The sequence below is a fragment of the Cavia porcellus genome, unplaced genomic scaffold (genome assembly GCF_034190915.1).
Source record: "Cavia porcellus strain 051 isolate PalLab524CR breed Dunkin Hartley unplaced genomic scaffold, mCavPor4.1 scaffold_27, whole genome shotgun sequence".
NCBI classification, from domain to species: Eukaryota; Metazoa; Chordata; class Mammalia; order Rodentia; family Caviidae; genus Cavia; species Cavia porcellus.
This window is the reverse complement of record NW_026947510.1, coordinates 1,231,540-1,246,064: the sequence shown is the minus strand read 5'-3', so window position 1 is coordinate 1,246,064 and position 14,525 is coordinate 1,231,540. Positions and strand designations below refer to the sequence as shown.

The window sequence follows — 14,525 nt, the reverse complement described above, 5'->3', positions numbered from 1 at the left end:
ATTTTCAGTGTGCGAACTCTGACTTGATTCTACTTAGCAAATCAGGGTTGGGACCCCTCGTCAATAAGCCTAATTACTCTTGTGCCAAGTGCAAAACTCAGCTTCCTGAGAAGCCAAGCCAGGGGCTGCATCCTGCAGCACACCCTTCAGATCCAGGGGGTTTTGTATCTGTTTGTGGTTGCTGGTTACCCAGGCCATGCTTGGGAAAGTACAAACGTAAGAGCCTGCAGCCTGAGCTGGAAGCCAGACAGAGGTTCCCACAGCTGGAAGAGCCACTGAAGCCCTAAAATTAGGCAGACAAGGGGCCAACTGGAATTACATCCAGCAGCACAGAGGCATCTGAGAGCTCTCCATTCGGACAGAGAACCTGGGCTGGCTGTGGGCAGCTCTGGTGAGCCCCTAGCAGTGAGCTCCTGCCCGGCCCACTGCTGCCAGCACACATGGGTGAAGAAACACACAAAGGCTTTCAGGATGTAGCCAACTTTACTGACGATCTGGAGACATGACGGGAGTTTACATAGCAAAAATACAAAAACTTTAAGGTTGAAAATCAGACATCCATGAGCTGAGACTCTCAAGTCATTTCTACCCATGGGGCTCCAGCCTTCTATGAAGGGCTTGGAGGACCTTGCTCCACCCTTTCTTAGGAGGTAAAACAGAAGCCAATTTCCTGACAGTTTCTTACTGAGAGAGTTCAGCCCTCTCCTTCTAGACCTTTCTTGGCAGCCACAATGTTAGTTTTGCAATGAAGAATGCCTCTCCTCAGTCATGAGACCAGTGTAAGGGTGAAAAATAACTGGTGACACCAAGAGAATGGAGCCCTTTTCCTCGACTTCTCTGTGGAACACCAGGTCGAAGTTTGTTCTTTTCTCTAAAAATAACTGTGTGTGCATGTAGGTGTCTTGTCAAGAGACACTTAATTTTCTCCTATGCTGGGGATGGAACCCAGGGCCTTGTGCATGTGAGCCCTCTATCACTTAACTCTTTCTCTCTCTCTCTAAGTTGCAGGGCCTTTACCACTGAGGTACATCCCCAGACCTTTTTATTTTATTTTGATACAAGATCTTGCTAAATTGTCCAGGCAAGCTTTAAACTTGTAATCCTCCTTCTTCAGCATCCCAAGCAGCTGGGATGCGCACCTAAATTGTGACATTCCCTCCATGCCTGTGAGGTAGGTGGGGCAGGGTTCCTTTCATCTTTCTCTTCCCAACAAAATTCTGAAGTCACAGCCATTTTGTCACATTTCACATAAGTTTACAAAAGCTGCAGGAGAATGAGCCATCTGCTCAAGGTCATAAGACTTGGGAGAGGCCAATTCAGTCTTGGGTTAGCTTGGCTGGAGAGTTAAGCTTTTAAGGACATTTTATGTGGACTTAGGTCTTGGGGGGGAAACTTGTTTTTATTCTTAGAGCTAAGATAACAGGTAATGCAAGAATGGGTCAGGCATGGTGACTGGCAGGCACAACTGCCCCCAGGTGAGGTTCACACCTCTGTGCCCTCCCATCGTGTCTGGTGGCCAGGTGGGTGACAGGCATCAACCAGCATGTAGTCTCTGCAGACCTCAGATGCTCCCTCCCACCATACCCCACCTCATCCTCCAGCCTCCTCCACCCACTGCTCACAAACCCTGCACAAGCCCATGACAAGAAGCAAATGTGCATGGACCAAGGGCACACCCCATGTGAAGTCACACCGGGGAAGCCCTTCCCCCTCCACTGGCCCCAGACACACCTACACCCACACTCTCCGCGTGGCTTTTCTTGTCAGGAAATCTTTGCATTCCCATGCTAGTACATTGGTATAATCCGCCCTCACCCCCTTTCCATCTGACCACACTGCCAGCTCTAAGGGGTGTCAGGAGGACCACAGGCTCGAGGTCCTTTCCTGACCACCCAGGCCCAGGTGCACTGTGCATCCACTCACCGCTTCCTCACCACCAGGCACCGCAGCCTGAGGAAGCCAAGAGGTGGGCTCAGCAGACCAGGGGGCCCAGCTGCATCCCTCCTCATGCCTGTCTAATCCACAGCAGCTCCTCAGACTCCAAGTACTGCTTAACACTCCTCCAGGCCTTCCCTTCACACCAGGAAAATCCCAGTCCTTAGGAGAGGGCATTCCGAGGTCACACCAGGGCTGGGCTTCCTGCTTCTCTTCCCCATAAGGGTGCTGGCCGGGGCACCTCTGACCCTGGACTCATTCATATTCCAGACTCAGCAGCCTCCTCTCAACCCAAGACACATCTGTTCCCTGCCTGCCTCCAAGAAATGCTGTCCCTCTCCACTCTGGGAGCTGCCTCCTCTTGCCCTTCAAGAACCAACTGACTGCCACCACCCCCGGCTGTCCCAGCAGTGGCCCTAACCCCTGCCCAGGTACACCCTCCACAGCTCTATCACCTGCACATCTACTTCACTGGCTCACTCTATTGCTTCATCAAACTCAAGCGCAAAAGATCCTGTCGGCTCACTGACAACCCCAGGGCCCAGGACAGAGCTGAAGTTAAGTATTTACAAAGTGAATGAGTAAGTGCACTGACATCCAGGTGAGTTAGCTCAGTTACTGCACCTCACTCTCTCCATCTTTACAATGGGGCCGTTGGTACAGTGGTGCACACCTGTGGTTCCCAGCACTTGGGAAACTGAGGCACAAGGATCACTTGAGCCTACGTATTTGAGGTCAACCTGGGTCACATAGCAAGAAACTGATTCAAGAAAAAGAGAAGAGAAAAAAGCAAAAGAAACCGGTGTGTGAGAATTGGACAGCTCATGGAGAGAACAGCTCTCCTTAGGGCCAGGAAGTGGTGCAGTCATGATGAATGAGCGCTTTTACACAAGGACAAGCATGGTTCAGCCTTCCACAGAAGAGGTAACTGCTTGATGGCAGTTTTGGTGCTGCAGATTGAACCCGGTACCCATGCAAACAAGACAAGTTCTACCATGGACTATATCCCCAGATCCTCTTTCTTCGGGACAAGGTCTTGTCAAATCGTCCAGACTGGCCTCAAACTTGCTACCCTGCTGCCTCAGCTTCCTGAGTAGCTGGATTATAGTTATCCCTAGTGCTCTTGAAGCATCAGTCACAGGTGGCCAGTGAGGGGAGAGGAAGACGGAACAGGTAGCACCAACAGCAACGCAGAGGCTGGGGTCTCTAAGTATCAGAGGACAGGAGGAAGGGTGAGCCTGAGAGCTGGGCGGCACTGCAGGGGAGATGGCCTCACCATTTCCCTTTAGTTCCAGCTAGGCCAGAGGGAGGCAGCTAAATCTGCCATCTTCCAAGGTGATCCCTGTGTAATGTCCATCCGTATGTAGGTAATGTGCCTCTGGGCTGCTTGAACTGTCAAGAGGGGAACGCTCAGGGCCAATGCTGGACCAATAAATCCCTGTGGCTTCCTCCCATCACAATACAGGGCCATCTCCTTAACTGTGTGGGGCCAAGGGGCCAGCACGCACACCCTCTCTGGGCCTATGCACAGATGCACAGTGAGGGGGAAGCCAGTTGAGCCCAAAGGGCATCGGGGCCTGCAAATCCATATAACCCAGGAATGGCATTGAGGAGGAGGGATAAGCAAACCCAGGCCGCGTGTGCCAGAAAGCACATGTCCCCTGCTAGGCACTCACGTTCAGGCACCGGGATGCCGCCTGCCCCATCTTTAACTGGTGTATGTTTGTAGAACATGAATATACCTGGAAAACACCCACCTGGGGGACTGAGTGTGGACCCACAACTCCCTAAACCCTTCCACTGTCTCCCCTGTCCCAAGTCCCTTGCCCATCTGCACAAAGCCTACTTCCCTGTTTCCTGTCATCTAACTTTTAGTTTGCTTTTAAAATTCTTTACAGTTGGGGAAAATAACCCAATAAATTATTTACATTTTGGGTTTCTGCCTATATGGGAACACATGTGCTATTTAAGTTCGAGTGTCGGGCTGTCCCATCTTTCAGGCAGAGCTGGGTCTCTGTATAGCGTAGTTATAACCAGGGCAGGAGCCTCATTTCAGGCCTGATTCAGGAGTGATTAAGCTGCTTTGTGATGGAGACTGCAGGTGCTGGGCTGGGGACAGAGGGAGACCATGTGGACTTGATTCTCTTCTGATACGTGACAGGACACTGGCCATGTTCCTCCCATTAGCTTATCTAATTGTTGCTGAGGACAGTTTAGTGTAGCGTGCTCGCCTGACATGTGCAAAGTCCTGGGTTCCATTTCAAGCAAAACACACACGCTGCCCATCCTTTAAAGCCAGCTCTGCTCAAGGGCCACTTCTTCCCTTAATCCTCCATACCCTGGTCTCTATTGTCTTTGTCCTCTGGTTGCTTTGAGGATGTGCCCATCCCACCTAACAGCTTCCCAACCTGGCTCCATAGTTAGACCATATGCTGTAAGTGTTAAGTATCACTATTGACATTTACTGACCACATGGATATGCTCAGTACCACTCTAGGTACTGCACATACACGAGGTAGGTTATTATTATACCATTTTGCAGATGGGGAAACTGAGGCACAAGGAATTTAAATAGCTTGCCCCCAAGTCCCTGAATTGATAGGCAAGCTAATTCCAAAGCTGTTGCTTCTAACACTACTTTGGAGAACCTCTCAGTACTGCTGTAAATGGAGGATTTCCAGGAGCACAGAGCTCACAGCAAACACCCAGAGGATTAATCTTTGATCCCTTTGCTGCAAGCTGCTAGTACTGTGGCTCCTGTCAGGGAAGCTAGGAAGCCAACATGCCAGGAGGTGGCAGCAGAGAGCCAGACACAGGCCCTCGGAGGAAGGTGCAGGGAGCTGCTTAGGAGCTGTGCAGATGCCTTAGACACTTCATAGGCCTCCTGGCTCCTCCTCTGCGCCCTTCCCACTCTGCTCAGAGGAAAGTGGGCTATGGCTCAGACAGGGCGTGATGTTTGCCGAGGTCAAGCAGCTAGAAATACCACACCTGGCAAGGGTCACTCTACTGTCCCTCCTTCATCCCAGAAGGCACAGAAATGACCTGGCCAGGAGCAAGTAGTCTACCAGGCGCCATCCCCTCGGTGGGGAGGGGCTGTGAGGACTCAGAGATCAGCATTCACCAAAAACGCCAGACCCACTTCCAGGCCCTCACCAGGGATGTGGAGGCTGCAGAATGAAAACAATTTGCCTTCCTCACTTTGATGGGAGCCAACGCCTCAGCCGCAGTCAGTAAGACAGCCAGCCATGGCTCCATGACCTCTGGAGACAGACAAGAACCATCTAAAGAGCTTTCACAGTGTGCCTTCCAACAACTGTCTCATCCACACTGAAGTCCCAGCCCCGGTGGGCCTGCCACTCATCAGTGGCTGCAGGGTGACTGGCCCACGCATGGCTCTGTCCCTAGGGCTCCCGTGTGGCCGATGGCTCAGTGTGGCAGTGCAGGGAGCACCAGGCTGTAAGCTTCAGAGTCTGGCGTGTTCTTGGCTTAGTCCACAGGGGCACTGGCTTTGGGATGCCCGGTGCTTCTCTGGCCATTGCATCCAGCCTGCCTCCCAGACTGCCCGGCTCCCCTTGTCCCTCCAGGGCTCACACAGCTAGACAGGTCCTCTGCACACGCACAACACCTTGGGTTTATTGGGGGAGGGGCAGAGCAGGCACAGGCAGCGTGCCTCTGGCAGAGTCACGCCAGCTCCACTCTGCTGTCTTGGCACTTCCAGGGGCTGCCCTGTGGGTCCCCTCCCATGTCCCCATTTCCTGCACACGTCTCTCCCCCCACCCTGCTCCCTGAGTCTCTCATTCCTTCACCAGCCGGTAGATATGGTGCTGAGCTCCGTGCTCACTGGCCGACACCTCAAAGACATATGCAATGCAGAGCAGGGTCTCCTGTGTGTCTCTGTTGGTGACCACCTGCAGGTGAGACAAAGACAAGGTGAAGCCCCTGAATGGGGGGTGCTTGGCGTGCCACCCCTGGGCCTGGGCTCACCCTGTGTGCACACCTGCAGGATGGTGAAGTTCTCCAGCACGCTGTTCATCATGTACTTCTCGGGCAGGTGCTTCAGCTTGTGGATGAAGTTGATCATGTACTCGCAGAGTGGTGAGCGGTGGATGCGGTATGAGTAGTGACCATTCTCATAGTGAGAGTACTCTGTCTGCAGACCCAGGGGACAGCGGGAGCTCAGAATCCCCTCATCTCCAGCCCAGGCCCAGCTCTGTGGGGAAGCTCCAGGACCAGGGCACTGTCACACAGGAAGAAAAGGCAGAAGCAGGAGGCCCAGGAGCACAGCCACCCTCTGAGGTGGGTGGATGGTAAACCAGGTCTCTCTCCTGTCAGTGATGGGCAGATGTTGGATATCAAGGGAGTAGAGCTTAGAGATGCAGCCATCGAGGCAATGGACGAGATGGGGCAGGTGCTTCTCAATTCTGGCTGTGCTTTAGGGCAGCATGGGCAGAGGCTGCCCCTGTGTACACACACACACACACACACACACACACACACACACACACTGGTAAAATCTGAACTAGACCAGTAAATTGCATTAAAGCAGATTTCCCAGTTGCTAATGTTCTCCACTTCTACAGGACACTGCCAGGGCAGGAGCACCATGGAGGGCACATGGAATTATGATTACAGTTCCACAAAAACATACGGGTAGATACATAGGTAAGTAATTTGAAGAGCTAGGTAAGGTATATGCTTAGTGTGCATGAGGTCTGAGTTCAACTCCAAGTACCAAAATAAAGAAGCAGAAGAAAACCTGCTGCTGCCTAGATTCCACCCATGAGACAGCAAAGCCGCTGGATGAGGTCAAGCACATCCAGGACATCCCTGGGAAACAGGAAGTCTCTTCTCTGGCACTGGCCAGTCCCTGGTTAGCAGGTGGACATGAGAGCTGGCCTTTGTTAATTCAGACCACTGTGGGGAAAGCAGCAAGGCCAGGGACACAGACCCGCAGTGTTCTGGGATGCAGGCACTTGGTCCCACATCCTTTCACTCTCCCTGCCCAGGGCACCAGAACAACAGAGCTCTCAGGAGCCCGTGTGAACAGGCAGTGAGGATCACTGGCTGCTCACTGAGTGACACAGAGGGTTTCTTTACACCCCTCAACGTTGCCCTTGGCCAGCACGCTCAGAGACTGCTAGAAACTGCTGCCGAGGAGGAACTGAATCTTTTTTTTTGTCTTTTTCCTTTTTATCAGTACTGGGGATCGAACTCACGACTGACTGCCTGCTTGCAAGGCAGGTGCTTACACCGCTGAGCTAAATCCCCAGCCCCAGAACTGAATCTTTTTTTTTTCACTTCTACTAGTGGGGACATAGTTTTGGGTACTCGTGGAGTTAAGCAGGAACAGGGAGCAGACATCCTGGAGATCTCTAGCTGTGCTGCCCCCAAAAAGCTCTGTGACCACGCTTGAAACCGTCTCTCTGGGTGGACTCAAGCTCAGCTCCCAGGCCGCCCATGCACCCACCCTGCTCTAGGAGAGGACGTGGGGAACACGTGAGTTAGTCAGGCCTGGTGCTCTTGCCAGAGGCTGAACAGTCAGAAGGCCTTTTCCTGAGTGTGCCTGGAAGTTGCCCTCTCCAACAGGGCTGCTTCGGGGATCCCCAAGTAGCCCCCACCCGCTCCCCAGCCAGCCTCGTACCTCCACTTTCTCTACCACCTGCTTGCCGAATGAGCACACCTTGGTGGAGCAGGTAATGATCATGTTCTCGGGACTCTCATACTGGCTGGAGACTCCATAGAAGGAGCTGCCTTCATCCTCGATGTTGGTGTTGAGATCTGCCTGTTAGGGAGGGGAACAGGAAGCTGAAGACGTGAGCAGCAGGACCTGCCTCAGAGGCGGGCTGAGAAGAAGCACATAGCAAGTGGCCCTCGGAGACTGGAGAGCTTCACTGCTCTCATCCTCACATCCAGGCTCTGTGTGAAGTCAGGCTGTGCCTCTGACACAACAGAAAAAGGGAATCCTAGTGCTGCTTCAGTTTCTGGCAACTACAGCCCGCTCCAGTGCCAACATCCCTAGCAAGCAGGCCTCTAGATCTTGAATTTTATAGTCTGGCTTTGTTGTGTTAAGCTGCAGATATGTTTAAGTCCCAATCAGTATGAATTCATCAGCTCTTTTGCAGAGTCGATTCTAATAATGAAGAAAGTGTGAGAGCAGAAAGGGAGTGGACAGAAAGAGTCCTGGGATCCCTCACTGTCCCTTCCTCCTACTAGCCCATCGCCAGACTCTGCTAGGGTTCTGACTGCGAAATTTGCTCACCCTTGATGTTTTCCCATCAGTCTCAGCCTCCAAACTACCTCCCCCATGCCTGTGCCAGTCTTCCCTCCCTCCCTCTGGGCCATGCTCTTAGTGGCTGTGTGAGTTCTTTGCAATACCCAAGTCTGACTGCAGCACTGTGTAGCCCCAACTGACTCACGGAGCCCTTCTGTCACAGGGACCTGAGTTCCAATGCCTGCCTGGCTCAAAGGGCCCTTCATCAGCCCTGCAGCTGGTCCTCTCCACCAGTTCCTTGCAGGCCCCAGATATGCTGCTTTCTTCTCCTGCTGCTGGATGTTCGACTGATCTGAAACTTACCTCCCTCTCAGCACAAGTAGAATAATGCTCTCAGTCCCACAAAAAGTACCCCAGCCTCAGTTATCACAGAAATGCATGAACTCAGGTCAGCCTTGCCCAAGGCCACACTGCTTAGAAGTGACAGACCCAGGTCTGTAGGCTCCAACCCCAATCTTGTTCCAACCCAGCAGAGGAAAGGCGCTGGGTGACCCAATTGGCTGCCCTGGGAACTCCCAGGGTGGAACTGCACTTCTGAAGCCCTCAGCCATTTGGAGATCCCATCCCCAGAAATTGGGCTGCACATCAAGTCACTCTGCATGTGCCAAGGTTTCTAACAGCAATTTAAAACTCAGAAAAATGCACACATAACAAAAGGCCGATTCTTAGGAAAGCCTCGCACCCACCCACACAAATGGTCTGAAATCACTACTGTGCTGACACCAAAGCACAGCCCTGTGAATGCAAGGGGACTGCAGGCTATGACCAACATTCTTTACACCAACAGCTCTCCTGCACGGAGGTGAGAGGGTTCCCAGAACCCCAAAAAGGTTGAGAGCCAGGCAAGACAGTTCTGCTGCTGGCCACTAGAGGGTGCACAAACGTCGTTTTGTGCTCCTTTTCAGTTTTTCAAGAACACCTTTCTGTACATAACGGGTTGGGCTGTTTTTATTTTATGGAACAACAGAAATATTATGTGGCCACATGAAATGCTAAAAAATCTGAATTTATCATTATGGGTTAATACCAACAGATGGGCCAGATGTGGTAGCACACACCTGTAATCCCAGCACTCGAGGCTGAAATTGGAAGATGGCTATAAAAGTTCAAGGCCAACCTGGCTACATATTGAGTTCCAGGCGAGTGTAAAGTACATAGTGAGACGCTGTCTTAAAAAACCAAAACAAACAAACAAACAAAAAAACCACCATACTGAATGAAGAAGGCAGGACAGGGAACAGAATGAGGGTGATAATTTTAGGATGTTTTTGTGTTGAAACAGGATCGCACATGGTTTGGTGTGCTCTGGATTGGCTTTAATGAAGCTGTGGGAAGGCAAGAAAAAGAGAATTGCGGCAGCATCCCAGCCAAAGCCCAGCCCTGGAGCAGTCATGTTTACCGCACCCACCACATCTACCCCAGGTTGGCCTGAGTTCCCCTCTGAGCCCATTGAGACTCTTCAAGGAGGATGTGGGGGATGAGTGGGGGACTCGGGTCCTGGCAGAGGTGGCTCAGGCCTTTGCTGAGTTGGAATCCACAGCAGCTATGGCCTAAGTTCTTGGAAAACAAAAGGCGAACCAGAATCTAGGCTTTCTGTCTGCTGGTTTCTGTTGGTCACGTGGTCCTCCTAGGTGACGTTTGTCAGACGTGGGGTTGGGAATAGTCTGGGTGCTCAGGAGAGGCTGCAGTCAGCGACACAGAACACAAACGTGGACAATGCCTGAACATGTGGGAGTAGGAGGCCTAGCTGTCTGGGAAGGCCCTGGACATGAGGGCATCAAGGCACAGGGCAGAGACACCTCATGAGAGGTGATGACTCTTAGGCTGTGGCCACTGTTGGTGCCAGACCAGCACTGCACTCACTGACTACACTAGTGTGTGCCATTTTTATTCCTTCATTCCAAGCTAAGTAACATATCCTTGAAAGTAAGGATTCTGTTTTTCCCAGTATAAGTGAGAAGAAGTGATTAAGAAAAACGTTCAAGCACAGCCACGTAGAAAGTCCTGCATGTTGAGACGACCCGGAGCCGGTCTTCCCTGGTTTCATCCCCTCACACAAGTCAGTACTGCCTCTGCTGTGGTGCAGTACCTGTGTGCCCCTCCCAACCTCCCATTTCATCACCCCATGCTCTGCTGTCCAGGTGGGACATTCGCGGAGGTAAGAGCCAGAATGTCCCCCAAGTCATGGGCAGCACCTACAAAAAAGGGCCCTTCAATAAGCACGCATGCGCTGTTCCATTCTCACCGCTGGGTAGCGATGTGTAGGGCCTGAACCTATGAATTTATATCCAGTCCTCGCTGCCCCAGCTCCACCCCCAGATCAAATATATTCTTCTGTACTCACCTCCCACTCCCTTGGTTCTTCCCATCCCTCAGTCACCAATTCATCCAGCCCCAGCCCAGCATGGATAGGGGCAGAGGGGGCAGAAAGAGGTCAAGGTATTGTTTCTGCACTCAAGGAATGTGTCACTAGGCGAGCAAACAGAGTTGGTGGGCTGGTGACAGGAGGAGGGAGAGATACCACAAGGGAGGGTCAGAGTCAGCCCAGAATCTGCCCTGGGTTGCTCCACAAACCCAGTTGATCCTGGGCAGTGTTGTGAGGCAGTGATGTGTTCTGCGTCCCAGAGCACATCATCCCATCCTGGGTACCCAACCTCCTAATGATACACCCCTGCCCAACCTGCACCCCCACCCTGTACCCCCTCTCCACACCTCTGCAACACACTCAGCTTTCTGGCCTTCTCAGCCAAAGTAGAGTCTGCTCCCACCCCCACATGCTGCCCTCTGAATGCCCCCTTCCCCTCCCTCCACCCTATTCATAGCTGTTCGGGAGTGGGCAGCCCTCAGGCCCAGCCTGAAACAGGTGTGGGGGATCGGGTGACTGACAGATGAGCCCAGACAGCTGCAGCTAGGGTGTGGGGGCCCCAGGGGCTCAGATTCATTGTCATGTGCTGGTATGTGCCTGGGAGAAATGTCAGGCCTGAAGGGCCCTACCCACAAGCTGGCGTAGCAGGAAGGCCTGGGGTGCGCTTTTGCCACCAGGGTTCTGCTCCGGCCTTGCCCAGCACCCAGTTAGTCCTGGGGCTGGAGCCCAGGACTTGGTGCATGCCAGATTCCAGGCAAAAGATCTACCCCTGAGTTACATCCCCAGCTCTTTCATTTTTATTTGTGACTAGTCTAGCTAAGTTGCCCAAGCTGGCCTTGAACTTGCAATTGTCCTGTCTTAGGCTCTGGAGTAGCTGTAGTTACAGGCACAAGCTATGACTGCCCAGCATTTTCAGTGTATAGATCGGTGCTGATGGTCCCTCATGTTTGAGAATCCCCTCTCCCACCCTAGAACAATGAGCTCTTGGGTCACATAGCTCAAGGGCACCAGAGAGTGGCAGCTGTCCCTGGCCCTGGGCTGCAGTACTTATGATCAGAGTCCGGCCTCATTAATTCAACCTCCCTGCTCCCAGTACACACTTCCAATAAAGACTTGCTTGGCAGGGTGGTAGTCTATGGATGGCTATCACGATCTGATCAATGAACAGTAACTTTCAGGGGGACAGAGGCAGAGGCCTGGTCTGAGTGCATGGAAGTAACCCGCTGCCCTCTGAGGGTTCTGACCAACCCTGCAGTCCCTAGGAGCCAGGACTCAGCAAACCTCAGGTAGGAGGGAAGGGGGCAGGGCCCTGACTGACCCAGATGCATGTTTCTCTTCCCCTTCACACTCTGTCTCCTCAGGTACCTGCAGGCCCTCCCCACATAATGACATGTGGCTGGTGGCAGCCAGGAGGGCACTGGTCTCTGACAGGCCCTCAAGTCTCCTTTCACATGGCCTCATTGTGCCCACGCTGTAGGCACTCAGAGAGGGGCTTGCTCTTGGGGACTCAGGGAAGCAGGCCAGGGCCTTCCACTTCACCACCAGCTCAGAGCCCCAGCCCTTGTGTGCCTCAAGGAAAGACAGTGACACAGGCACACAAAAGCTGAGATCCACCAGGACCCAGCTCTGAAATGGCCTGAATGAGCGGGCAGCTTGCCCTGCCTCATTCCCGCTTCATGGATACTGTGCCGGGACAGCTCTGGGAAGACCCAAGTGTGCTGGTTATGGACCAAGCATGGTCAAACAAAGTGCACCTACAGCACTGCCTAGTCAGCTTCCCCAGCACAGGTGTCTGTCCCGACCCTCTTGCTATGAATCTCCATCTGCGGCTTCCCTAGGGGAGAGGAGGACACGGCAGATGCCATGAAAGAGGCGGAAGGGGAAAAATTAGCTCCTCTTTCCTATCTGCTGTCTTCAGCAAGACAGCACCCTCCTCATTGTCCAGAAGTGCGAGATCCAGAACACACCAGGGAGCCCAGCTGCCCACATAGGATTTGGATGTGGGGTCAGGGCCATCTGCTGTCCCCATGAGCTCATCAGCAGACCAGAGACCTTTTCTGGATAACCTAGAACCTGCATGCCGCGCACAAGCACTGAGATTGCTCAGTGCAAGGCAGGATGGGTTAGTGTCACAGGTCCAGGGAGCACCAGGAGCCAGGCTCCTGGGGCCCACATTCTCAGGCTGGTACTACAAGAAATGGGTAAATTTTGGTAAGTCACTTAACCTGTCTCTACTTCAGTTTCCCCTCTGCAGGTGAGTTTATCAACTGGAACTACCTCTAGGATGTGCCAAGGATTAATCTAATGTCAGCATACACGAAGTTCCAAGGAGAAGAACAATGTAACTTTCATTCTGCATCATCAGAGGCACAGACAGAACAAGAGCAGCCCTTGTACACCTCAAGGCTGGGTCTTTGCTGTTCTGTGCCTCAGTTTTTCCCACTTGTGAAATGATGGCCTAAGGTGATCTTCATCTCGAGGGAGAATATGGACTACCACCAAAGAGCCCAGTGAGGAGCACTCAGGGCATGAGTATTTGCTCAGCATGTGTCAGACGGTGGGTTCCACCTCCATACCGAGAAAAGGAAGACAGAGTAAATTAAGTCAGGGAGGAACAGAAAATGAAAGAAAGAAAATAATACCAACAACTAAAACCAAGCAGGAGATAGTAAACAGGACTCAAACACCATACCCTTCAGGGTGGTGACCCAGAAAGGGGTTCCTGCCCTTACTAGCCAGCCTCCCTGATGTCAGCTGTACTCTCAGGGTGGTGGCCCTAGTGTGGGAAGAGCTGCAGAGCCACAAGTCACCTCCCCAGCCTTCTTCCATATAGAGGCCACCTGGGGAAGAGCTTGGAGGGCGGATAGGATGAGGACAGGACAAGGACTACTTTGCGCGTCAAGGAGCCTGGGAGCCACCACTGGTGGTGAACCTATGGTATCCATGCTGCAGAGGGCTACCGGCATCGTTGAAAGCTCTGTTTCACCATTGCTGGTTTAAACCCTTCCTGAGAAAGGGCAGCTCGGCATCCTGCCCTGGATATCACACCCTGTGCCAACCCCAGAGGCCCTGGCTCCTGTCTGGGCCACGGCTCAGCAGTCTTCCGCCTGCTTGCCACCGGACAACCAAATCTCCCAGCTAAGCACAATTCTGGTCATGTTGTGCCCCACTCAAAACCTTCTATGAATGAGAGGGACTTGTGTACCAGCACTCGGGAGGGTCACTTGAGCCTAGGAGTCTGAGACCAGCCCAGGCAACACAGAGAAACCCAGTTTCAAAAATAAGCAAACACAAAGCTTCAGAGACTCCTTACTACCTAAGGGGAGAATGACCAAGACATCACAAATTTCCCCTCTTCAGGCTGGCATTCCAAACCGGTGCCTGCCAATCCCTGAGGCTACAATTAGGTTCAACGCCTTTTCCCAGATATTGGGATAAACACAGGTTATGTTTTCCCCTTTCTACAGACTCAACTAGAAGGTAATAGTAAAAAACCTTTTTAAGATGTGCTGTACATAGCCAGACACGGTGGTGCATATCTCTTAATCGTAGCTATTCAGGAGGCTGAGCCAGGAGAATTGTGTGTTTGAGGCCAGTTTGGGCAATTTAGTGACAGCTTGTCTTTAAAAAAAAAAAAAACACAAAAATAAAAAGGCTGGAGGTGGAGCTCGGTGGCAGTGTGACTGCCTAGCATGTATGTGTGAGGTCCTGGGTTTGAACCTTAGCAATGAAAAAAAAAGTTGTGCACATCACAAAGAGGAGAAAAATGGAGAAGAGACCAGATTGACAAAGGAGTACAAGACACTTTAGAAAACTGGAAGCTGGCAGTCAGGACTGGCATAATTCTACAGGGCACAGGAAGCAAAAGGCTCCACACTGAAGTGGGCAGAGAAGGTGGCTCAGGGCTGGAGGGGCCTGGGAGACACCACCATTGAGTGGGGCCAGGCAAGAAGC

The 14,525-nt window shown here is 52.4% G+C and overlaps 1 protein-coding gene across 15 annotated transcripts in view; it reads right to left on the bottom strand.

The window, feature by feature from the left end:
* Window positions 1–5,544: 5,544 nt before the first annotated feature.
* The window catches only part of Tead4 (TEA domain transcription factor 4), a 63,518-nt gene continuing 54,537 nt past the window's right edge, over window positions 5,545–14,525 (bottom strand). For 10 of the 15 annotated variants that reach the window (XM_063237674.1, XM_063237683.1, XM_063237675.1 and 7 more), the window contains 3 exons: window positions 7,577–7,717; window positions 5,939–6,172; window positions 5,545–5,849 (listed from right to left, as the gene is read on the bottom strand). In XM_063237674.1, the coding sequence (XP_063093744.1) occupies window positions 5,730–5,849; window positions 5,939–6,172; window positions 7,577–7,717 (495 nt within the window). In that variant the 3' untranslated portion in view covers window positions 5,545–5,729. The remainder of the gene's footprint in view (window positions 5,850–5,938; window positions 6,173–7,576; window positions 7,718–14,525) is intronic. The other 5 variants (XM_063237672.1, XM_063237680.1, XM_063237677.1 and 2 more) reach the window with 3 other exon arrangements.